The following is a 27,635-nucleotide window of genomic DNA, read 5'->3' on the forward strand; positions in this document are numbered from 1 at the left end:
AGTATTCGATATACGAGATCTCGAATAATTATGGTAAAAGTATGACCTCGAATACTTTGAATTTCGCACCATACACTGTCGCACGCCGTTGGTAGTTGACTCGGAAACACCGTAGACGACTTTAGTCGTTTGGTGCATGCAGCATCGTTTTAGGCAAGTTGACGAACTAAATCAAATATGTGGATAAGAGTGGTGAAAAGATATCGTTCGACGTGGGGAACCGCAATTATTCGGGGGAAAAAAATCCAAAAATCCCCGGTTTCCCCCACAAAACCCCTCAAAAAAATAAAAATAGCAGGAAATTGACTTTTGGGGTACCTTCCATTACGCATTCTGCTACTGCTCCCGAACCGTTCCACTCATCGGGAAGATAATCATGAATTTGAAGACTGCAAGGATGTGGGCTTCCCCTAACATCAGTTTTGATTCTTTGATGCAGTGCCGTTTTAGGCAAGTTGACGAACTACATCAAATTCGCAGAAAAGAGTGGTGAACAGATATCGTTCGACGTGGGGAACCGAAAATGATCGGGGGGGGAAAAAATCCGAAAATGAACGTATAGTATGCCTTGTACAATTCTAGTATTCGATGCATTCCAAATTTGAGATATTCAAATATTCGAGGTATGATTTAATATTCGAGTTAGAGAAATCTGCTATTCGACCCATCTCTAGTTTAAACATATTGTAGCGTACCGTACAGAAAGTAATTTTTTTTATTACATGCCGAATGGGCATTTTTCGTATTTGCTCACGTTAGCGTGACGACTCGAGCAGGGGATAGTCATGGAGTCGGACATAGCGTCCTGCGATGTGTGTATGCGTGAGTGTGAATGAGTCAGGTGTGTGGTGGCCAGTGTGTTGGCCCCAGTTATCTAGGACCAGCTAGTGACCCACTTATTTCCGGCCCCAGTGGAATCACCCTCCCTCCCCGCAAACAATTCCACCTGTGATTTTTCCCCTCCCGAGGGGTATAAATGCCCATGAAAGGAATGCATCGAGAGCAGGATTGACTGGACGACTAAGGGGAAAGTATTGATGTGCGTGGTCGCCATCAAAGCTGGAAGCGGAGTATTTTTGGTGGCCAACGCTGGCATCAGCCAGGACGAGTTACTGCAGTGGCCCACGCCCAGTGCGAGAGGAGTTACCTCAGTGCCGTGGATCATCTGATCCACAACATTGTGCTACAAACCATTCCTCCGTTCCAGCCGCAACAGAAAACTGTAAGAAAGTCGCAGTCGCGACTCTTATATCATCTGTTTAAGGTCAGACGACCGTTCATTTCCCCTAACCAGAAGGGAGAAATTGTTTTCTCCAAGACCTTAGTGCATCGCATCCTTTCAAATAACTTTAAGAAGTGCTCAGAAAAGCCAAGTTCAAAAAAACTTTATCCAAGGATACAAGTTGATAGTGGCCCAAATACAGTAAACTCTTGATTTTACGAAGTCAGTGGGACCGGAAAATTGGCACTTCGTAAAATCGAGTTTCGTAAATTCAAACCTTTTTCATAAGTCATGAAAAAAATGTTCGCTTTTGTTTCTTCCGCCGTTTTTTGCCTTTAGTGGTCTTATTTAAATGTTTTCGGTGGTTATTCTCGGTATAATTCATAGAAAAGGCTTTTTGCTATCGATTTATGATGTGAAAAATTGTTAAATACCACCATAAAATTCCCATTTCTAGTTCATACTTCAACATCAACGATCGCTAAAGAAATTCCCGACCAGTTTAGAAAACGTAATCAAATAATGAATTGCAATGTTTATTATAAGAATTAACAGTAATAAATTTGTGGTTAGGAGCCAATAGCTACTATTAAGTATGCAAAAGATAGATATTTGTTTCTGACACCCACGGAATTTTAGCGGCAGCCGGCCTAACCGCCATTTATGTCGCCCTCTATCGCTCAGTGACGAGAAAAAAAGAAAAACAAGGGTCTTAGCCCGTTTCCAAAATAACCTTCATAAGTTAATATTTCGAATTACTTCGTATTTTCAACAGAATGTTCTCTATTTTCACTGAGACTCAATTACGATCATAAATAACGTAGGATGTGATTATCTTCTGGCGAATATTTGAAGTAAATTCTGTTTGAGTTCTCCGTCCGACTACTGTGTTCCATCATCTTCGCAGACATTGCCATAAAAGACTTAATTCTTCATCAGGACTGTATTCTTCATACCGGGTGTGAGGTGACCTGTTCATATAGTATGTTTCTCTCCTTTTATGCCGACAGGAGCAAGGTTCCAACCGGAAAACGACAGGAGTAACATCTTACAGTATCGGAGAAATATAGATAGAAACGTTATTATCCATATTGATTGTTTTCCTACAAGAGACGTTTTATCATTTCTCAACGTGGCTAAGTATTGGTTCGCTAGCGTGAATTCCCAAAAAATGACACGCAAAAACCTGTACCGTCACCTCATTTAGTTTTCGTGTTCCTTTCTCCGCCGTATTGAAAGTTAGGCAAAGGATCATTGACATAGAGAAAAGATTTTCTTAGTTTTAGCACTAAAAAATAGTCGCGCCATAATCGTAAATAAATATAGTGTGGAAAGAGCAAAGAAATTAATTTCAATTGAAAAGTCAGCTGAGAAGAAGAGAGACAATTATAAGCGCGGCACCATTTTCCCGATAGTGGAAGATACTTCTTCCGCCTCTCTCCAGTTAATAACTTCCCCCCGTTGCAGGTAAAGATGAACCATGCCCTTCTCCACAATCGGGGAACGTTCCCAGTGGGTGGGGTGAATAAGAGTGGAATGGGGATTGCCTGAGGGAAGAAGTGTGGTCAGCACAAAGACTGGTGAAGGGGGCAGGACAAAGAAGGGTGGGGAAATGGCCTTCAGCTCTGCCTCAGTCTACTTTTGGGGGCCGTATTTTTTTGCGACGCACACAAGCACAGTCTCCTTAGGGAGGGAGTGAATGGGAAATGCTGGGGAAGGAGGGGTTTGGGATGCGTAAGGTGGGTGTCAGCAAGATCATGATCTGCAGGCTGGATCATTGGCTGCAGCCAAAGGCGGCAGGAGGGAAGGGACGGCTTTGGAAAGACAGAACCCCAGCATGGGAGAACGGGGAAGCGCGTGAGAAGAAAGTTCATGGTTAGACTTGGAAGTGCGTCTTCATTACGAGAAGCCTGAAATATAAATTGGCGGTAAATAGAGCCCAGTACTTAAGATATTTAAGTTGTTCATTCACAAAGGCCAATATATACACGAAAAGATATTATGGCGCGGATTGCATGTATCAACGTCCATTTCGGGATGTTATTAATTTCTGTTCCCATTTATAAAAGTAGCAAATAGATTTGAAAGAATGATAATCATGAATAAAAATATCTAAATCGATATCCAAACGCACATGAGCAAAATAGATGAATGTATACATACCGATCCATCGCAAGTAATACCGCTCAAGCTTCTTCCGGTATAGGTCTTTAAAATCCTGGATAATGCCTTGGTCCAAGGGCTGGGACTTGCTAGTCGAGTTCGGGGGTAAAAAGAGGACTCGAACATTAGCCAATTTTAGATCTTCCACGTATTTATGAACGGTGGCATTATCCATTATTAAAACAATTTTGCTGTTCTCTCCAGCAATTTTTCTCTGTAGACGTATAACTGTTTGCTGGAAAATTTCTCGGGTCATCCAGCTGTTTTTATTTGCATGGTAAAAAACGGGGAGGGCTTCCAATTTTACATGTTTTAAGCACCGTGGCCTTTCAAATTTCCCAATGACAACGGGCTTATTTTGTCCGTGCCCGTTTGGTTGACGCACAGCCCCACAGTAACACGCACTTTACTCTTTTTCCCCCCATGGCACCTTTGCCCTTTGAAACCCAGGGTTGCGTCAGGTAATGCATTAAAAAATAGCCCAGTTTCAGGGGCCAGCGAGGGTGAGCTCGTTGAGGAAAGGGTCCCGGATTAGGGACCCTTCGAAGTGCTTCGGCGAAAAGTAGTCAAGTAGTCTTCGAAGTACGTTCACAGCAGTGCAAAGGGTTAATTAGGGGTGTACGAAATACTCCGCGCGACCTTCCTGACATGTTAAACTACGAATTATTATCGATGCTATGTTTACGAACAGGCACGTAAATAGGGGCATAATGTCAGCCGCGATATTTTAACTGAACTCCTACTCCCCCTAAATTCCCACAGTGAGGTTTTTGGCGACCCATTTCTCTCCAAAGTTGCATTATCATTTACGATTTCGCACTTTTGATGGACCACAGTTGAAAGCGCTGATTTTTTAGCTACTTACGCCGGCGTAACTAGTTTTGTTGACAAATTTTTCGCCGTAGTTCGTATAAACGAATGCCATTTGCTCCTAGGGACCGAGCCGAGGTTCGTAAATTCAAAAAATTTCGTATAATCGAAACTTCGTATAATCGAATAGCGCCATGTATTTAGCATAGGCTTTTCACCGGGACCGCAATATCACTTCGTATAATCGAAAACTTCGTAAAATCCTGCTTCGTAAAATCAAGAGTTTACTGTAATTCACATTAGATTTTTTTTGTAACTTGTACTATTTTGGAGGGTGGGAAGCATCACGTTCTCATCATCGTCATTATTTTTTTGTTGCGAAGTGGGATCATTTCAATCATATCATTCTCATCAGGGTATTATTCTTTTTGTTTTGTTTTGTGAAAAATGTAACAATTCATGAAGGGTAAAATATATTTTGTATGTTTAATAGTGAGTGATGGTTTGTTTGACTCCAGTATTCCTTTGCTTGAGACGATCGTGATTATCTCCCTCCAAACCACGTATGTGATGACGTGCTCTGTCACAATATAAACGCACAATATCGCTTTGACGCTCTCAATTTTCACAGCAATTGATCACCTCAAATTTCTCCTCTAGGTTTATGCTTTTTCGTGATAGCTTCTTGATTTTTCTACCCGCATTCCTATTTGTTATCATTGTTCTCCTGGTTTGTACTCCGTATGCCTCTATCGAAATCACCTACTGCTGGGCAACTGCTGCACTGTATTCCTGAGACGCAGAGGGCCTACGACTACTGGGAGGGAATTAAGCCATCGTGTTTGAGACTCTCTAGCGGACCCTTCTACGTGTTGATGATATTCATAGGAACTCAGGCACCGCTCCATTTCTCCCCCGTGAATACCGATGGCCTTGAAGGCTTGAGGTGTAGACCCTGTAAATTGAAGTCAATTTGCCCAATAACCTATGATGGCAAAAATTACGTCTCAAACAGCATTGCTTTCAAAAATCTCATTTCCACTAGCTCCACACTTCATTAATGATCTAAATTCACTAATGTCATTCTTTTAAGGAGGCGCGATAAATGACATTGGTAGGCCGGCTACCTGGACCGCATGACGAGTAATGCTTATTGCCATTGCACAGCAATAGATTTCGATTAAAATATGAAATAAGAAGAAGATTTGAGGCAAGCAATACCTTGAATATGCATAAACTGATAGCAATTTCGTGTTTACTTAGCACAAGTTCATCTTTTATCAAGAGAGTGTTAAAGGTACATATTTGATTAGGCTACACAGCAGTGGGATGTTTCCCTGAGGAATGAATTTGAACTATATCGACATTGCGCTAGGCGAGGCATGGGTGTACTGTGGGTGGAGGCAGAAATCTAAGTCTCTATTGAATTTTTCGAACTATTTCCTTGCTTAAAATGCTTAAATAACCTTTTAAATACACAGTGTTTGGTCTCATTCTTTTTTTAAATGATGTGCACATTACTAATACTTAAAACTAATAAAATAATAATATCAATTGCCGAAAGTCATTGTTAGACACCTTTTGGGCTATCAGGTGACTCATGCTGCAGTTGACCAACAGAAATGGGGAACTTTGAAGGGGTAAGATGAAAAAGTTCAGCGGGCGAGAAAGGGGGAGGCATGAAAAAAGGTTTCTTTTGTCCTCGTGTAACCTGATATTTTCTTTCAAAGCAAAGGTCTTCCTAATATGATCCATACACGAGCTGGAATCTTTTGTTTGATTTTGGAGAAAAGGAAAGCTTAGATGGGGAGGCTAGTGCTGACTGGAGGGGGATAGAGGATCTTGGGAAAAGCAGTTTTGTTACTATCCCACGGCATTGAGCTTCTCCCTATGGTAGTTTCATCTTGAGAGGAAGATTCTAAGTATGTGCCTGTCATTATTAGCCATAAATGACACATTGTATGTATTTTGCCTCATTTTCGTCAAACGATGGATGCAGGAAAATTATACGTAGAGACCGAGACCGCTATTATTCGACGCTAGTATTCGAGTTATGATTTACTGTTCGAATTCGATATTCGAGTTCGAGAAATCTGGTATTTACCCATCTCTAATTTTCAATGATTCTTCGTTTTAATGTTATTTTTAATTACGGCTTTTAATGATGTTATTGATGCAAATGATTTCATTAAATTTGAAATAAAAAGTTGATTTTTAAAATGTATTTGGTATACAGTGGAACCTCGATCTGTCGTTTTTCAGGGGGATGGATGAAAAAAAACGATGAATGCGGGAAAACGATCGATGCGGGAATGTTTGTCCGGGTTGCCTATGTCCCAGGATCCGCTGGATTTTTGCGAATTATGATATTCATTAATGGATTCAAACGAGATTTTAGCTGATTACAGGAATATTATTACTTTATCGAAACACTTAGGTCATATTGTTGATTCGACTTATCTCTCTTTCTAATATCCTTAAGGAACAAGCCGCCTTGCTAAAAAATGTTTGCACTCCACTCGGAATTTTCACTGCTATTATGCATTTCTGTCTGATGTAAAAATTCTTATCCATCAAATGCCATTTCAAGTACACATATTTACGAGAGAAATGTGCGTGTTATGCCTCAAACAACTGATTTTGCCGTCGCAGTGATTGGTTATGAGATAGATCAAGAAGGCCAAAAATAGTTTATTATTTGAAATGTTCCTTTCTAGCAATTAAATTTTTAATATGATTGAGGCAATGTGGCGTTAATTGTCAGCGGCACGCCCACCTGATCCTCGGCTTCATCCCACTTCTTGTTTTCACCAGGGATCTCACTCTACCCCCACCCCTGCCATCATGTGCTAGCAGACATACCAAGGTGTTCTGCAATATTCAAGTGCTTCTAGCCCGAATTCTTTTCTTCATCTTCAATTATTTTCAGTCCATCTTTTAAAGTTCTCACTTGTGTCTACGGAAGGGCCATGGTCCGAAGACGAATAACAATAATACTAATGAAAATGAAACCGGACTCTATTGAACCCACACGGAAAACACTCGCTAGTTTTAAGTCAATCCACCCCGGAAAGTACGGAACCACTCGTACGAGGTGAAGTTCGGCACTAATGCTATCGCGTACGGCGTAGGCAGAGCTTACTGCAGAGGGTGAAGCATGACCATATGACTGCGCAATGAAATTTTTTATCCTATAGAGAAGGCAACTTACCCACTCATTTCTAACAATAAGTAGCGTAGCTCTAGATGAGCAGATGAATTCAGATTGCTAGTAGGGAGAAACAAAATATCCTGAGAAGATATCGCTTCGTTAGCACCTCAGACAAGTGACACTTGTAGCATAACTCGTAAATTGTAACCAGACGCCCTGTTTTAAAAAAAAATCCGCATCAACTGCTGTGAAGCTCACTATCAGCTGCGAGGATATCGATATTCGCCAGAAATCACCATCGTATTATTCCAACTATTTCCTTGCTTAAAATGGTTAAATAACGTTAGAAATACGTCGTGTTTGAAGTCATTCATTTTTGAATTACGTGCACATCACTAATATCTCAATCTAATAAACGTATAATACCAATTGCCGAAATTCATTTTTACACACCTTTTGGGCTAATCGGTGATTCATGCAGCAGTTGACCTCCAGAGGTGGGGATCTTTGAAGCGAGTCAGCGGTCGAGAAACGGGGAGGCGTGAAAAAGGTTTCTTTTGTTCTCGAGTAACTTGATATTTTCTTTCGAAGCTAAGGTCGTCCTAATACGATCCCTGCTCGAGCTGGGACCTTTTTTTTATTTCGGAGAAGAGGAAAGCTTCAGACAGGGAGAGGCGAGTGCTGAATGGAGGGGGATACCGGATCTTGGGAAATGCGATAATGTAACTATTCCACGGCACTCAGCTTCTCCCTATCATATTTCAATCTCCTGGGGAAGATTCAAACTATGTGTCTGTTGTTATTACCCATAAATAACACATTGTAAACACTTCGTCTCATTTTTATCAAACGATGAATGTGGGAAAACGATACTTCGGGGAACGATAGATGCGGGAAAAAATTACATTGTCTTTATGGAACTTAATTTGGGACCAGGAGCGACGAACGATAAATGCGGGAAAACGAATGCGGGAACGATAAATTGGGGTTCCACTGTTTACCTATTTATTTATACACCCATGTCTCGTATAGCGCAAGGGATGCGTTCCTCGGGGTCTTTGCGCTATACGAATTTGCGTTATACGAGAGTGTTTTGACATTGGGAAGATAGGGATGCGTTCCTGTTAGCATAGGTCTTGGGTATTGAATTTCCTCTAAAACATCTATATTCCCATAAAAAGCCTTAGAAAACATTATTTATACAAATGTTTATAGTTTAAAACATCTTTAAAGATAGTATGCACGCATTTGAAGACTTTTATTCACGTTAAAAAAAATTCTTACGTGCTTTTGAAATTCCCTCCTGTCGTGCGGGTGGGCTAACATCTGATATCTCAGGGGATTGTAATGCGTTGCCGGCAGTTGACGATTTTTCAAACTAGTCTAAAAACAACTATTGTGTCACCCAGGCCCTTTTGTCGCTCATCGAAATGACAGGAAAATGCTACTTTGAATGCCATTTCATAGCTAGCGGAGTTTATGCATGATAAATCATTTTAATTTGAAGTCCTCCGAGTCATTAGCAGCTACGTGAAACAGTCTTTAAATGCCTTGAAACCTGACCCAGGTTTTCCTTCCCTGAAAATGAATGAACGAGATTGCATTCTTTTCCAAAACAATATCGTCTCGTCAACACTATAAACTGGTTGAGGGGGAAAGGAGCCACTTTCAATCACAGCTTGGAGTTCATCAGAAAATGTTGCGGTGACTGCGCTATCAACACTTGCAGATTCACCTGATATCGCCGCACTGAAAATACCTGCTTGCCGTTTAAATTCTGGAACCAACCGGAGCTTTCACTAAATGTCTCGGAGCGATTACCACTCTCGTCTTTTTGTACTGATTCACTATGAACTTTCCGTATGTGTAGACCGCTTGGTTGAAGTTGGTGCGGCTGAGGTCACAGATGTTTTAACTTCATCTTTATTCAGAATAAGGCATCGTGCGTTTAAACTTCCGCGCAATATCGCTTTGACGCTCTCCATTTTCAAAGCAATTGACCTCTTTCAATTCCTCTTCTAGGTTTATAGTTTTTCTTGATAAATTCTTGATTTTTCTACACGTTGTGGCATTTTTTAGTGTTCCCCCCCCCAAAAAATTTCTGGTACCCCTCCCCCCCTCAGAAATTCCTCGAACTTCCTCGAACTTCCTCCGAACTTATCCGCAGAACTTCTCCCGCTAAGGACTTTTCGCGCTAAGGTTTTTCGCGCAAAGGATTTTCGCGCAAAGGCCCTGTAGCAAAAGGCCCTGTCTCGCAAAATCCTGTCTCCGGAAAGCAGCATCCGAAAGCAGCACCGAAGCCAGCACCGAACCCAGCACCGAACTCAGCCTACCTGCAATCCAAGACTTATATAGGACTACTGCAGAGGAATACTTACTCCTTGGCAAGCAAGGGGAAATCGGTGCTAAGGTCTTAGTATTGCACTTTGGAGTGAGAAGTTTTACCATTGTCCTATCACAACTCTCTCTCCCTCCAACACCTCACCCCACTATCTCCTTCCCCTCCATGTGTTCCAATGAATCTCCCTCTGATTCGACTGATGTCTCAAACCCAGAAGTTGAGGGGAGAATTCTGGGTGGTATGCTGTTGACTCAAACCCAGGGGATGATGTTTGGCAGAGCAGCCGGTGACCAGGGGCAGTGGCGCAGTAGTTGAATTCGCCTAGAGTACCCCCTCCGCCGCTTGGAAAACCCCTCCCCTCAAATCCTGTCTCGTCTTGCAATAGGCAAGCCCTCTTCTGCTCGTGGCCTGGTCGTGGACGCATGTCTTGTGAGACATGGCAAATTTAGAGCAATTATTCTGCTGGTATTTAGCTGGTAATGTTTCCTTTGGGATCATGAATTACTATCATTGTTTTCTGTAATACTTCTGATTTTGAATACTCTACTTTGAATAGATATCGAACGGTAAAAACTCGTAAATTTTTTGGCTACCTTTTTCTTGTGAGCTGTTTTTCTTGTCTGTGGAGTCTTTCCCTGATCCAGTATGTGACCGACGGTTGGAGTTTTCCCTATGTCTGGGCTTACGTGAACAATCAACTAGATTTACGACGTAACGCCACAACGCATTCCTATTTTTTGCCATATTCTCTTGGTTTTTACTCTGTATGACTCTATCTAAATCACCTTCCACTGCCGAACTGTATTCCTGAGACGCAGAAGGCCTACGACTGCGGGGAGGGAACGAAGCCATTGTGTTTGAGACTCTATAGCGGACCCTTTTATGTGTTGATGCTATTCATGCGCAACTCGGCCACCGCTCCATTTCTCCCCCGTGAATACCGATGACCTTGAAGGCTTTAGCGTAGACCCTCTACCTGGAAGTCAATCGCCCGATAACCTATGACGGCAAAAATACGTCTCAAACCGTATTGCTGAAAAAAAATCATTTCCACTAGCCCCACGCTTAATTAACGATCTAAATTATTTATTGTCATTCTGTTAAGGAGACGAGATAAATTACTTCATTAGGTCGGCTGTCTGGACCCAATGACAAGTAATACTTTTGGCCATTGCACAGCAATGGATTTCGATTAATATATAAACAAAAAAGAAGCTTTGAGGCAAGCAATAATATTAATATGCGTAAAATGATAGAAATTTCGTGTGTACTTCGCGCAAGTTCACGTTTTATCACGAGAGCGTTTAAGATATTTGATTAGGCTACACTGCGTTGCAATGTTTCCCCGAGGAACGAATTGCGCTATATCGAAATTGCGCAAATCGAAATTGCTCAATACGAGACATGAGTGTATATTCATTAAGTGAAATAGATGAATGGCATTTAATATGCTTTGTGCAAATCTAGTATTCTAGCTATTCGAGTATTCGAGCTATGATTTACTATTGGAATTCGATATTCGAGTTCGAGAGATCTGCTAAAGTAGACTCTCGTTATTACGAAGTTCTCTGGACCAAAAAACTGGAGGTTCGTAATAACGAAGTTTGTATCAACGTTTCTTTTAGGAGTCATCGGGAAAAAAACCGTATTTAAAAAACACGATTAAATTACGCGGAAATTTGTTTAAACAGGAAAATTCATTCCAGTTTCTCAGCAGAAGAATGCGGCACGACGCAATCGAGGGTTGATATCTTCCCGAATACAGTAAGTCCGATATACGCACTGGTTGCGTTCCAAGACCTTGTTCCTAAGTTGATAAACCTACAGCAGGGCCGCTGAGAGTTGTCCGATGACACACAGAATGGTCTAGGTCGGGGTAGGGTTGCCAGCTAAGAAAGGGAAACGCCTACAAAGGGTTCCTCGAAGAATGTATGCGAAGGGACGCCGCGCGTGATGGACCCAGAGGAAGAATCACTTGGTTTGGTGATTCGAAGAAAGGATTTTTTTGATGATCAGCCATCTTTCGGTGCACCTTATGCAGTTCACAACGTTGAGAGACAAGGCGAGGGTGCGTTTGGAGGACAGCGATTGACTGTTAACTGTGCTGGCGTAGGGTTATCCGCTCCTCCTATTGTGCCGTCATCGGGCTACTGTCGCCGGCCGGACTGTATGAAATTGCATCATGAGAAATACGGTCATCCTACAAAATGCAACACTGAATCACAATCGTGCTCCAGCTCACGATATTACGATGATCTAGCTGGGCGTGCGACGCAGCCGGAGCCGAAAAAAATCACTACTCGCGGTAAGGATGAACAGGCGAAACGCTGAACAGTTCCTAAATTCACACCGGATTCAATGATACTTTATTCATATTGAGCCCAAAGTGAGAGTTCCTCTACGCCAAGCCAAACCGCAAGGCATCGGCCAAATCGAAAGGCGCCAAATTCGAAATTTGAAAAATTTTGAATGCTCGTATCTCTGAAAATTCGTAAATCGAATGCGCGTAGGAAGAGGACTTACTGTACGTCTAATTTACGAGCAGTTACGAGTGGGTCACCATGGCTCCACAGGAATGAAACTTATTACATGATGTTGCGTGTACACTGAAGAAAGAGCCATAATTGACACTCTTGGGCACAGTTCACGAGAAGAACTTAAACGCGGCGCGATTATTATAACTCAGCGTAGTGAATATGCACCTAAAATGCCGTTGCTTATGCTGGGAACTTCGTAATAAAGTTCATTTTATAGCCGCCGGGACCGGGACTGAGGTTCGTAATTTCGTAAAAACGAAAATTTCGTAATAACGTTTCTTTTACTATTGCTAGCATATGCCTTTTCGTCGGGACCAACGATTTGCTTCGTAATAACGTTATTCGTATTAAGGAGAGTCTACTGTATTCGACCCATCTCTATTATTTACAATCATAAAGATTCACTTCCCCATATCATTGCAAGCTCTTCTGCAAAGTAATAATGCTGAGTTGTAGCAAGAGAATTTCTTGTGGATTAGCACACTTCATAAGGACACTGAATTCAGGAGTGGTTTAGGAAGGGTGAACTAAAGAAAACGAGACACAGTCTTTTTTGGGTAGATATAGGTGAAAAAGAAGCTGAACAATGATGAATAATACAGAGAAGACTTCTCTGCTCACTTATATCTTTACTACAGAAAAAGTACTAAACAGACAAACCTCATCCAGTTCAGAAAAAAACAATAGGAACAATTGCACCTAAAGTGAGGGATCTTATTAGTAAACCGTAGTATTCGTCAAGTATTTGGCCAACTAATTTGCCCTTTAATTTGACAGGTATAGCAACTTTAAAGCATCGGTCTTTCCTATATGCAAATGAGAAGTAGCTGTACCAAAAAATTATATTTCCTGACAGTCGAGGTGGTAATATCAAATACAAGTCAGATTTATAGCTAGCAAATCCTTTATAGCTAAAGCAATATCAAATGAAGTTTCTGATGGTTTTTTTATATTGTGATACAGATTTGCAAGGCAATTAAAAAAATGGTATCCTAAATCATGTTAATTTGTATTTTTGTAGTTTTGAACTTTGTAGTTTGTAGTTAAGTACCTCCGATTTTGATTATATCAGCTTCATAATAATAAGGGTACTATGATGAATTCAATTGTTGAGGCCTTCACTTTGTAGAATTCCATATTTAATGTTTGGAAAGGAAATTGCTTAGCTTTTCTACAAAACACACACTTTATTGCCGACTAGTTTCGGTTACACTGTACCATTATCAAGACTAGTGATACACATCAGAATTTGCCGGTATATATACTCTGTGGTCGGGTGATTGGAGGGGAAGGGGAGGGGGGAGAGGTAAGTGACGGGGAAGGTGAAGGAGGGAAGAGATAGGGAGAAAAACCAGAGGTAGTTACAAAGTAGAGCGTGGGTTGGCGTCACAAGGATTTTTTGGGGTGTAATAGTGGAATGTCTAGAAGGGGGGAGTGGAAAGGGAAAAGGTGGTCATTAGCAATGGGTTCTTTCCTCTTTACAATTTTTAAAATTTCCAACTGTTCTCTGATGTCCAGCTGTGTTCCTTTTTTGACTCGGTGAAGCAATTCCGGGGTAAAATCCGCTTGGTGGCCTTCCTCCCGAAGATGGGTAGCGAATTGGGACATCCCAGTGTTGTTGTAGTAATCGCGCCGGTGTTCCTCCGCTCGTATGGTCAGACTTCTTCCTGTTTGTCCTATGTATTTGGAGTCACAATCACCACACCTTAATTGGTAGACCCCGCTCTTGAGGGCTGAATCAGTGGGGTCCTTGACTGAAGGTAGCATGCTCTTCAGGTTAGAATTATTGTAAAAGGCCGGTTTTATGTTGATTACTTTGAGTAATTTTTCCAATTTAATAGAAGGTTGGCCTAAATATTTTATGCGTCGCCATGACTGTTGATCCGTGGGGGTGGTAGAGTAAATACCTCTGAGTAAGAATTTTCTCTTTTTGCTTTCAAACAAATCGTTGATCAATTTTTCGGTGTAACCATTGGCTATCGCGATTTTTGTGATGGTGGTAATTTCTGAAAGGAGATCTGAGGGCTCTAAAGGGATCGACAAAGCTCTATGCAGCATGCAATGAAAGGCTGACAATTTTTGGGTTATGGCATGCTTGGAAGTTGCGTGGATGACTTGGTCTGTATGAGTAGACTTTCGGTAAATGGAGAACTTATGCTCGCCGTCTTTAATGGAAATATTTAGATCTAAATAATTTAGAGTGCTGCCCTCTTGTAACTCCATAGTGAACTTGATATTTGAATTTAGAGCATTGATAAGGCGTAAAAAATTTCTTAGTTGCCTCTTCGTTCCCGTCCATAAACAAAGTATGTCATCTACATAGCGGAACCAATAATGAACATTCTTTAGGAGGGGGTGGTCACTATTGAAAAGTTTCTTTTCTAAATTGTTCACAAATATTTCGGATAGCAGAGGTGACAATGGGGAGCCCATAGCTAAACCGTCTCTTTGTAGGTAGAAGTTTCCGTTAAACATGAAATAATTTTGATTTGTACACACTTTCAATAAAGATATTAGTTCGTCGCAAATGAGTTGGGGCGTTTTAGCTTCGTGTAGCACTTCCTTGGCCAGGAGCACTGCTTCATCTCTTGGAACACTCGTGAATAAGTTCACCACGTCAAAGGAAACTAGCATAGAATTTTTAGGCGGTGTTATTTTTGATAACAATGTTGTCAATTCCATGATGTGATTCCAGATTTTGATAACAATGTTGTCAAGAATTCCATAGAATTGACAACATTGTTATCAAAAATAACACCGCCTAATAATTCTATGCTAGTTTCCTTTGACGTGGTGAACTTATTCACGAGTGTTCCAAGAGATGAAGCAGTGCTCCTGGCCAAGGAAGTGCTACACGAAGCTAAAACGCCCCAACTCATTTGCGACGAACTAATATCTTTATTGAAAGTGTGTACAAATCAAAATTATTTCATGTTTAACGGAAACTTCTACCTACAAAGAGACGGTTTAGCTATGGGCTCCCCATTGTCACCTCTGCTATCCGAAATATTTGTGAACAATTTAGAAAAGAAACTTTTCAATAGTGACCACCCCCTCCTAAAGAATGTTCATTATTGGTTCCGCTATGTAGATGACATACTTTGTTTATGGACGGGAACGAAGAGGCAACTAAGAAATTTTTTACGCCTTATCAATGCTCTAAATTCAAATATCAAGTTCACTATGGAGTTACAAGAGGGCAGCACTCTAAATTATTTAGATCTAAATATTTCCATTAAAGACGGCGAGCATAAGTTCTCCATTTACCGAAAGTCTACTCATACAGACCAAGTCATCCACGCAACTTCCAAGCATGCCATAACCCAAAAATTGTCAGCCTTTCATTGCATGCTGCATAGAGCTTTGTCGATCCCTTTAGAGCCCTCAGATCTCCTTTCAGAAATTACCACCATCACAAAAATCGCGATAGCCAATGGTTACACCGAAAAATTGATCAACGATTTGTTTGAAAGCAAAAAGAGAAAATTCTTACTCAGAGGTATTTACTCTACCACCCCCACGGATCAACAGTCATGGCGACGCATAAAATATTTAGGCCAACCTTCTATTAAATTGGAAAAATTACTCAAAGTAATCAACATAAAACCGGCCTTTTACAATAATTCTAACCTGAAGAGCATGCTACCTTCAGTCAAGGACCCCACTGATTCAGCCCTCAAGAGCGGGGTCTACCAATTAAGGTGTGGTGATTGTGACTCCAAATACATAGGACAAACAGGAAGAAGTCTGACCATACGAGCGGAGGAACACCGGCGCGATTACTACAACAACACTGGGATGTCCCAATTCGCTACCCATCTTCGGGAGGAAGGCCACCAAGCGGATTTTACCCCGGAATTGCTTCACCGAGTCAAAAAAGGAACACAGCTGGACATCAGAGAACAGTTGGAAATTTTAAAAATTGTAAAGAGGAAAGAACCCATTGCTAATGACCACCTTTTCCCTTTCCACTCCCCCCTTCTAGACATTCCACTATTACACCCCAAAAAATCCTTGTGACGCCAACCCACGCTCTACTTTGTAACTACCTCTGGTTTTTCTCCCTATCTCTTCCCTCCTTCACCTTCCCCGTCACTTACCTCTCCCCCCTCCCCTTCCCCTCCAATCACCCGACCACAGAGTATATATACCGGCAAATTCTGATGTGTATCACTAGTCTTGATAATGGTACAGTGTAACCGAAACTAGTCGGCAATAAAGTGTGTGTTTTGTAGAAAAGCTAAGCAATTTCCTTTCCAAACATTAAATAAGGGTACTACATAATAGGGACAGCAATCAATAAGATTGCATGCAACTTACTTAAAAAGTGTTTTACTATTCAGCACAGTTTCTACTCGATTGCAAAGTGTATTTGCAATTCTTTCCATTAATGACACCATGTTTTCTTCCACTGAATAGTATTTATTAAGGACCCAAACCATCCTAAGGCAATTCATCATTTCATAAATGGTTTTTATCATTTCTTCCAAAGATTCACAATGTGTAATAATCTGTAAAAGTAGATATGGTTATATTAAAAAAAGCAATAACAACTCATCAAATATATTTCACACATTTTTATGCATTTCCACAATCAATTCTTTATCTAAGCACTATCAGGTTAATTCAAAGTCCTCAGCACAGCTAATGGCAATGGTTTCTATCGGGTTTGACCAAAGAGGAAAATGAGAGCCCGTATTTATTGAGAAATATGAGATCTTTAACTCTTCACAATTTTTAACCAAATAAATCTCCTTACCACATGTCTCCAACCTACATCTACTTTCCCTGAATTCACAGAAAACCTAATGAAGACAAAGAAATGAAGTTCACCTCCAAAGTATGATACAAAAATATACAGACTGTCCCAAGGGTCGTGTGTCATTTTTGACCTGTAATTTTAGTAACTTTGCATGGAGCAATATTCATGAAAATTGTCACACTTATGGGGAAAGGTCCTAAGTTTTGTTGAGTGTAAGCAAAATTTTACAATTTTGACCTTTTGACCTCACAAAGTGGGTCCAAACCAAAAATTTGAATTTGCCTTATGGGGTTTCAATGTTAAAAAAATCGAGATAGACAAAAGTGTGAATTTCATTGACCAATATGTCAATTCTTAGGTTTTCGGACACGAGAAACCCGAAAATAACACTTTTATTTACGAATATTCAACCGTTGACCCAGTAAGGTCACCGTCAAGGTCATAAGGGTGGCAAAAGGAATAGCATACCAACAAAGGTGTCGATCCATGGGTTTTGTAGGGTGCCCAAGTCATTGGTATTGTCCAAATACCCGTATTATTCACTAATTGACCTCCGAGGGTCACCACGGGGGTCAAAGGTCATAGAGTTAAAAGTCGGGCAATCATAAAAACCAAGGGGTCAAACCATAGGTTTTGAAGGGTGCCAAAGTCGGTTAGGCTGTTCGTAGATCCGTATTGTTGATATTTTGACCTCCGAAGGTCATAATGGGGGTCAAGGGTCATAGAGTTAAATCGGCCCACCATGACAGCAAAAGAGTGTAAAAATGTGTTTTAAAGGGTGCACAAGTCAGTTTTGCTGTTTTTAAATCCGTATTGTCGACTTTTTATTACCAGCGAGGGTCACAATGGGGTCAGAGGTCATAGAGGTATGTTTTGAAATAATAGGCCTTTAAAACACATTGTTACACTCTTTTGCTGTCATGGTGGGCCGATTTAACTCTATGACCCTTGACCCCCATTATGACCTTCGAAGGTCAAAATATCAGCAATACGGATGTGCGAACAGCCTAACCGACTTTGGCACCCTTCAAAACTTATGGTATGACACCTTGGTTGTCATGATGGCTCGACGTTTGACTCTATGACCTTTGACCCCAATTGTGACCTTTGGAGGTCAAAAACTCAACAATACGGATCTACGAACAGCCTAACTGACTTTGGCACCCTTCAAAACCTATGGTTTGACACCTTGGTTGTCATGATGGCTCGACGGTTGACTCTATGACCTTTGACCCCAATTGTGACCTTCGGAGGTCAAAAAATCAACAATACGGATCTACGAACAGCCTAATCGACTCTGGCACCCTTCAAAACCTATGGTTTGACCCCTTGGTTTTTATGATTGCCCGACTTTTAACTCTATGACCTTTGACCCCCGTGGTGACCCTCGGAGGTCAATTAGTGAATAATACGGGTATTTGGACAATACCAATGACTTGGGCACCCTACAAAACCCATGGATCGACACCTTTGTTGGTATGCTATTCCTTTTGCCACCCTTATGACCTTGATGGTGACCTTACTGGGTCAACGGTTGAATATTCGTAAATAAAAGTGTTATTTTCGGGTTTCTCGTGTCCGAAAACCTAAGAATTGACATATTGGTCAATGAAATTCACACTTTTGTCTATCTCGATTTTTTTAACATTGAAACCCCATAAGGCAAATTCAAATTTTTGGTTTGGACCCACTTTGTGAGGTCAAAAGGTCAAAATTGTAAAATTTTGCTTACACTCAACAAAACTTAGGACCTTTCCCCATAAGTGTGACAATTTTCATGAATATTGCTCCATGCAAAGTTACTAAAATTACAGGTCAAAAATGACACACGACCCTTGGGACAGTCTGTATAGGGCAGAGGTACACTTGAGCACATGACTATTGTACCAATAATGAAATAAGAGCAAGTAGGTAAAGGTAAGATCCCAGAGAAGGAACTTGAAAACATTATCGAGAGAGCCTTCATGCTGGAATGGGACTAGTGGCGAATACATATGAGGGGCCATGGGGTGCATGCCCCCCCTTGTGGGTCTGCTCGTATTGCGTAACATTGCATAACCTCAATTGTGAATTTTTTATATCATAAAATGGCATTAAATTGAATTTGTATATAATCAGTTTAAATAAAACTTTCATAAACTTTGCATGTGACTTGATTATTTTTCTACGATAAAAGTATAGGTAGCTAAAGATATCTTTTGCGCCCCCTCCCCCCGAGTTTTTCTGTATCTGCCACTGGATGGGACTGGATTTTTCTCAATTTAATCCATAAATGACAATGGAGAAAGGATCTACACGATTGGTTTATTACTTTCTTAGGCTTTCCACAAAGTAATAATGTTTTACAATACTGTAAATTTAATTGACAGTACTACACTTCCACCGTCAAAGAAAAGGTAGGGCCTCCCCCTTTTCCCTTCTCCATTGTGCCTTAGATGACAGCATTGCCACTAATACAACCTCCCCCTCATTGCAATGGATTTCTTAAATACATGCTGTAACAATAAGCTATTGCCTGGTAGTAACATGAGACTTAAAATAAATGAATGAAAAGCCTGCCTCCCTAAGAGTAACATAAAGGATCATACCTATGTGATACAAAAAACACACTAATACGAATACTACACTAATAACAAATGAAATTTGAACCAAGCGACCCAATTTTTAATGCTCCCTAATGAACCACAAAACCATCAACCAAGAATCGAGGAACATACTCTTCAAAATTTCAATAATTTTAGGGAAGATCTTAAAATTTCTTCAGGCAGGTCATTCTACTCCTTTATAACTCTATGCACGAAGGATTTCTTCCAAATGTCCATTATCTGCTTCTTGAACATAATTTTAATCAATTCCTTTTAAAATAAATTAAATAATTTAATAAAGCACAGTGATCACTCATGCTCAGTATAATCTTTAAGTTTTGAATATCCTTACATGGACTTAGAAGGAACAAATCCAGAATGTTACTTCCTCTCGTATTGCCTTCACAAGCTACTCATACCGCTCTTAATGAATTAATTTATTTTCAAGGTTTAGAACCTAACCACTGCCAACAGTATTTCCATTCCAATTGGCATTTGTCAGATTAAGATCCCCTGCTATAAGGAATTGTCTATTTGGGCTTTCCATTTAAAAATTCACCAAATCCTCCAGGATACTCATGTCATCATTCAGTTTTCTGTGAAGTCCAATTAAAGTTAAAGCTTTTTCTTTTTCCTGGGTGTTTATATTTACACTAAGCATTTCAACAGCATCCCTTATCCATCCAAAGCTACTCAAATTGTTTGATTAGATGCAAATGCATACTCCCCTATCTGTCCTGTCCCTTCTGACACGTTGAAACTGTCTTGAAATAATTCTCTGAAGTTGATACCTTCTTTCAATCATAAATTGGTAACCAACAGATGTCTCATGAAGGTGATCCACAACAAAGTATTAATGACCATCAAAGAGAACCTAGGTATGGATGACCTGGTCATCTCCAAAGCAGATGAAAGGAACAGTATTATAATCCTTGGCCAATTCTCATGCATCAAAAAATGTGGGTACATATCTCCTTTGTGATTCTCCCTCATGATCGAACCGCTATACTTCAAAAAAGTGTTAAAACAGCTTTATTTTCCATCTCTCATCTGTTCAGTGATAGTGAGAAAAGGAAGTTACTGCAAATGAATCCTTTACCTTCTATGCTTTACGGCCTTCTAAAATTCATATACATAGAATGCCTGTTTGGACAACGGTTTTTTTCATAAGCTCACCTTTGACAAGAAAAAGTCATATAAATGAACACGACATAGATTCCAGCATATCACAAAGTTGGTTTCATATATGCACATTTCTACCTGGTGGCTGCCCTTTTAAAATCCCAGATTTTAATTTTCTTTTAATTTAAAACCTTCATTGATCATTTATGGAATATAGAGGAAAAAAATATCCAAAACAGAAAAAAATATTACAGCCACTGGCAAACTAAGAGAGAATACTTGCCATGTTCAACATGCAAAAAATAGCAATGCTATCAAAAATATTTTCTGCTGAGATTATGCATGCCTTAAAAATTAATAACCAATTGACAACTTCCACAATGCTTATGCCTACCAGTTATTCCTACCCGTTACTCACTTTGAAGTTCCTCAAAACAGTGACCAAAGCTTTCATGTTTTCACTAGCCTCCTTGTGTGACTGTATCAGTTTATAACCAAATGCCTCGAATGTTCGACGAGCCCCCATATTCACCACTGCCAACACTTCCAATGCTCGGTGGATGCTTTCACTATTGAGCTGGGACACCATGTATGACAATTCCAACTCCCTAACCTTCCAATATTCAAACTCATCAAGGGGGCCATCACCAGGGATTGGCTGAAAGAGAAGACCAAAGTAGTTAACTAACATAAAACAATACAAAATTGCATTTCCTCTCACTATAACATCTTAATTGAAGAAGTACCACCAGATCATAGCATATACATACACAGTAACCAGTCATATAGCAAGAGAAAGCAAACTGGCCCCCTCATGGCAAACTCTAGCCTGCACTATTTAGGATGGGAATTAGACTAAACATTAGATACAAATGCTGCAAACAATTGCAATAAAATGAGATTAGCCATGGTACCAAGAAAAATTCTAAATCAGCCAAATTAAAATTCAATAGATCTTGCAATGAAGGTTGAATGTGACATAAATTATGCAATAAATGAATGTGAAAAAAATCAAAAGCCTTCAGAGCCCAGTATTGATATTGAAATAAAGATGAGCAGAAATCCTAAATAATTTAAGGACAATATGCTCTACCAATAAAATTGATAATTATATAAATGATGTATTTCTTGTTTTTACTAAATGCAAATATGTTGTAACAGATCCTTTCCCGTTATCATTAGGTATTTCATATTCAAACTCCACATCCTCTTTTCTTGTGTAGGTGAGACAACAACCTATAGTTTACAGAAATGGCAATATTGGCTATAACCCTTCTATATACCAAACAATATGTTACGCAATACCAAGCCTCCAAACATGTGTCTCCAGAACTGTTGCCACCTCTGAAACAATCCGATCCATTCGACAGCTAATGGAACAGGAGGAGATACAGAAGCCCTCTCAGTTCCTCCACCATCTACGTCAGCTAGCTGGTAAAACATCCAAGATAGCTTACTGCATTCCCTGTGTATCAAATGCCTGCTGACCCACTTCCTTCACGATGCAAGACAACTGATATCTGGATGTCGTCGCTAACTCGGTGGATCTATTACACAACATTACTCCATGGCTGCAGGTAGCTTCAGAATCCGTCAGTTACCCTTTAATCTCGATGTTTCTGCAGCGCATCAAGGATTTAAGTCAACAGGTTGCTGTCCCTATTCATTCCCCAGCAGAGTCACACTCTGGCCCACATGGCTGGTTGCGCAGTTGGCAACCACGGTCCTGCAAAAATTCTCCTCATTCCTTAAGCATGACACCAGCAATGATTCATGTTACTATGAACCACTTTGGACCTGGGGCCTGGAATTGCCACCCTCCTTTTTCATTCTGCCCCCAGCAGTCAGAAAACTAGCAGCACAGTCAGTTGATACGGCTACTGGCTCCTGCCCCCAAATCGCCACCTATTTATCACTGAGGTCTCAAGGGCACAAAGGTTCTTGGTAGATACAGCATTCGACCTGTGTGTGTTCCCTGGAAGCATGGTTAAGGGCCCACAGCAGAAAACCACTTATGAGCTTTCTGCTGCAAACAACACAGAAATCACCACATAGGAATGAACAACCTTCACCTTGAACCTCGGATTGCGCCATGAATTTACTTGGCATTTTGTCCAGGCTGACGCTTACAAACCCATAATTGGCACAGATTTTTAAAAATACTGGGCTTCTGGTAGAAATCTACCACCAATGCCTGGTGGACCCGCTCACTGCCCTGTATGCAAAAGTACGCACCACAACATCCGAGGAAACCTGCGTGAGAGCCATCTGTGGCGATGGATGATTCCATGAGCTCCAGCACCATTACCCATAAATTACACATTATGCAGGCCATTCGGAAACTACTGCCAGACAATTCCACATCACCCCCTGGCAGAAACTACTGCTGGGGGGAGATGAGGCAGATCAGTATGCAGATGACATGTCAAACCAGGATATACAATAAACCCATTCATCCAAACGGTCGGCACTCAATTGCTGTAATAATCATCGGTTGCACATAACTTATAACAATCTACCTCAAATATGTTTCAAATTAATGGAAAAAACTTTGATCCACATTCTTTTCACAAATAAAATTATCAGAATGATACAGAAGACAAATGTGTTCATATTTATTATGAATTTCCCTCCAGAGAAATATACAAAAAGATGTGAATCCCATTATCATCAGCATCATAAGAGGCATAATTTGAATTTTTTACAATATTCATGAATTTCTCATGACTATCCCAGAAATGGGTGTTTTTCAGCCAGTCCATTACTGTACACCTCCATTGCCAAAGAATATGCCTCGTAATTTTTGTGACAGTAATGTTGGAGTAACATCAAAATCATGTCCCATTCATGAAAAATTACTGAACTTGTATCCAAAAAGATAACATAAAATTATCAAGAGAGATAATTTACTTCATTTGGTTTCCAAAGAAGTGATTGGGGAAAGGTAGGTTAACAATGCAATTGAATGTTTTTGTTTTTCTTCGTGGAAATTATATTTATCTATAAGGGATGCATCATACCCACTTCACTTTGAAATCACAAGCTCTAGTTTTAACTGTACTAACTTCTTTGTCAAGAGAAGATACCATACTCCTGGGAGTATTACCTTAATGAACAAAAAATTGGGCATCAAAATGTAGAAAAATATAAAAGCAAAAGGTGATCGCTTTTTCCAAAACTCACTCTTACCTTGTTAAAATGTTGGTTCAAAACACGGGAAATAAACTTTTCACATGATGACATAGCATCTTCCACTTCATGAACTAACTGAATATTAGAACATAATTCAGAAAGGCTAACATCTTCCTCTGGAGGCAACTCTGGCAAAGGTGGAAAGAGTAAACTAGGTTCGGGAGTTAACTTACTCTTGACTCTACATAAAGAAATAATAGTAATTAGTAAAAATAGTATAAATAGAGTGTACTCAAAATATTTTAACTGCAATATTTTGTACATATTTATTACCAACACATAAATATATACAAGACTTTACGACACCACCTTACTTTCCATTATAGAAAAAAATATGTGCTTGCATCTATTTTAATTCTGGGTGAGAAATTTGAAGAATGCCAGTGAAAACTCCTGAAAATTTACAATCATGTACATACTTAGTTTAGTTTCTTCTTCTTCTGGCTTTTTTGATCTATAAGTACCACAAGCAGTAGAAAAGGGAACTGCTGAACAACAACAGTGAATGTCTTAAAGACAGCTACAAGCAAGGAGAATGGATGCAGATATTATTTATGCATTTTGAGTGGGCACTGTAGAGCCCAAAACCTCAGGGAAATCACAGGTTAAAGTGATTTCAGTGAGGTGTTGACATATCCCATGCTGGCCCGGAGTAGACCTGAGTGCTAACCTCCTGCCAACATAATGTGCCATGTACCTACTGAATTGATCAAAACCCAACTTAATATGCAGTTCCTTAAAGATATCAAAGTCTCCTTGAGATATTTGATTGACATGGTAACTCAAAAGACTTTCCCATAGTTTTCATCTGTATGGGAAAGTACAAATTTAAATTTTTTTTAGATAGATTTGAAGCGTTTCAACCAAATCATGCACAAATCCCTCATATTGATACAAAAACCTAAATAAATTCCACATCAATCATTTCAACTAGTAATGTTACTGAGCAATATCATCAGGTACAATTTGAGAAGGTGAACTTTGTAGAGTGAAATTTCACATCGTTATAAATATGAATTAATTCACCAATTAATTCTCAAAACCATGCATTTTTAAATCCTTCACTTACATCCTTTCTATAAATGATTCTGCTTCCAATTACAAAGTTAGGGCCGGCTTATCTACTCAACACTAACCATAAGATGATACACCTTTTCACTTTACCTGTAGGAGGTTGAAACCTCTGGTTAGCTTCTGTATAGGATCAGACTGCAACGTAACCTTTCGCGCCAAGCGTCGGGAGGAGCCAACGAGCATTTTCATACAAAGAAGACCGTAGCTATATCGTAGGGTATAGCTATTGTGAATTTTTCAACACAAACGACCTGATGTCTGCTAAAGCTGACACAGAGGAAAGGAAGTGACCGCTGAGGTAGCAATTGTTGGATGCATTTAGGCCCGGCCTGAGACCTAGCTTAGCGAGACATTTGGGCTACTCCTCGGCAATTAAGCCCTATCCTCCCACTCACTTATGATTATCCTCACTGCAGGAATCTGCTGTGAAGTGGTTATATTGTCAACTATTTTTGCAATGATATATGTTGTTGTATACCACTTTTTTATACTTTGAAATGAGTTCTTTGTTTTGCTCTGTAAGTAATTTTTATACAAAATTTTAGCATTACAAATAACAGACTTCTGGACTTGGTCATAGTATCTTGTGTTCAATAACTTTGTTGTTATCAATGCTAAAAATCTGTTTAAAATTCCTCAATGCTTAAAAAAATGTTAGTAAATCTTATGGAAGAGTAAATGATTGAAAATCAAGTGCAATATTTGGTTTAAAAAAACACTGGTAAAGCAATAAGTTGACTGTGGTCTCGTACTACAATAGGGTTAAAGGGACTATTCCAGTGGCTGGGGTAATGGCCAGGCACACCATTGAGTTGGGTCCTAAATCCTAGGGATGTGATCAATAGGGTATCTCCTCCCCAAAAATGAGCTCCATACAGAGATGTTTAAAATATTCTTATGCTATTTGTAGTACAGAAAATATCTTACTCATGTAGGCACCGGCAGTAAGGGTTAAGCTAACCAGAACTTTCAGCCACCACCAGGTAAAGTTGAAGGCTGTATCATCTTATGGTTAGGACTAACCAGGCATTATAAAACTAGCTCTCAAAATGATCCTCAAGTCAGACATTACAAACAAAATCTATATCAAACTACTGATTCATCAATATTGAGCAGTAACAATCAAGCCCTAATCTGGATCTGAAAATGAGCGAATAACAAAGAGGTGGAATCGAAGCTCAGTAGCCTCTGAACTGTGAAGAGATGCGTGAGAATATGATGTTTAATGCAGAATATGTATTTCAAGCCCAGGCTGGCCCAGCATAAAACTGTGTGCCCACCCTCTGCTGACACTGATGAGTACAATAGAAGATCGATTATCTATAAATCTGAATAATCAAATGATCAAAATAACAGAAAGGTTGAAAGTTTCCTGAGTTTTTCAAAAAAAATTTTTTTTTTTTAATGCTATCCCTACTTCCACTTCCCCTGCTGCCTTTACTTCTACTATTCCCTTCCTCTCCCGTTTGACCTTAACTAATCACAGCATAAACATGCCCAAGAGCAACGAAATCTCCCGTTCCCTAAGGCTGTATTCAACCGCATGTGAGGCCATGGAAATAATTGCACAATGCGATATGAAATATACAATTAAAGACTGTAGATAACATTTCACTTAATTTACGATCGGTTAATCATTGAAAAGTAGTCTAAAATTAATCAAGAATTTTTTCCTCCCGCTGATCATAGTCTGCAATGCAGACGTCCAAGTAAACTTGATACATTCCTTATCAGCAACTAAATAAAATAATCCATTTTTACTAAGGGTATTCCAGTTCAAATGATAAGCCCGGTGTAGCCATGCATTAAAATGAAAATATCCTGGTGCTCTAGCATCCAATTTCATTTTTTATAACAATCGCAGAAAACATCGAAGGACCGTGAACTCGTGCACGGATAATCTGCAACATGGAGAAACTGCAGCCATATAATCATGAGTCTGCTATAATTTGCAGCCGTCATAACCAATATTTAGTTAAAAGCACATTTCTCCGGATGCTGTTCCCTCGAGTTAAAAGACCAGTAGATAAATGATACTCATTCATTAAGCACTGACAAGTTACTTAAATTCTAATACATTTACTATCATATATAATAATTAATTATTTCATTTCTCCATGTAGAATTGAAATAATTAAACATAATTTGGATATTTAGTACCAAATAAAAAAATGAAGAGAATAAAAACTCACCGATTAATTTCATATATCAGCCTCCGAGTACTGAAGATTAGATCATCTTTTACAGAAAAAACTCTTTTCAGAGAGTCTGGCATTTCAACCTTAAGGGCAGATGATTTGGTAATATTAGCACAGGTTTCTGTGCTATCACCACCTCCCATTAAATCAGACTTCTCACCAGAAGAAAGTGACTCTTCATCCATCTGGCTTTCAGTTTCCTCCTGCACCGCTTTATCTTCATCCTCATTTTCATCTTCATTTTCTTCTTCATCATTATCTGATTCATCATTGTCAGTTTTATGGATGGCACTATCTGTATCAGCATTTAATGGAGAATTCAGGTCAAAAAGAACATTCTACAAGATAAAAGAGAATGATAATGACAGGAGATGTAACATATACATATGTCCAAGCAAAGCATAGCAAGCTAAGCTAAACTCCTTTTTGGAGAACCTTGTCCTAGACTCCGAAAAAGACTTCTCCTTGTGAACAGAAG

The 27,635-nt window shown here is 39.7% G+C and overlaps 1 protein-coding gene across 1 annotated transcript in view; it reads right to left on the bottom strand.

Annotated features, from left to right (window-relative positions):
* The window catches only part of LOC124153638 (dynein axonemal heavy chain 10), a 208,524-nt gene that overhangs the window by 168,762 nt on the left and 12,127 nt on the right, over positions 1-27,635 (bottom strand). The window contains exons 6-9 of the mRNA XM_046526934.1: positions 27,152-27,495; positions 23,883-24,066; positions 21,112-21,351; positions 16,545-16,735 (exon numbers count right to left, since the gene is read on the bottom strand). Coding sequence (XP_046382890.1) covers positions 16,545-16,735; positions 21,112-21,351; positions 23,883-24,066; positions 27,152-27,495 — 959 coding nt within the window. The remainder of the gene's footprint in view (positions 1-16,544; positions 16,736-21,111; positions 21,352-23,882; positions 24,067-27,151; positions 27,496-27,635) is intronic.

The sequence above is a fragment of the Ischnura elegans genome, chromosome 2 (assembly GCF_921293095.1).
Source record: "Ischnura elegans chromosome 2, ioIscEleg1.1, whole genome shotgun sequence".
Classification (NCBI taxonomy): domain Eukaryota; kingdom Metazoa; phylum Arthropoda; class Insecta; order Odonata; family Coenagrionidae; genus Ischnura; species Ischnura elegans.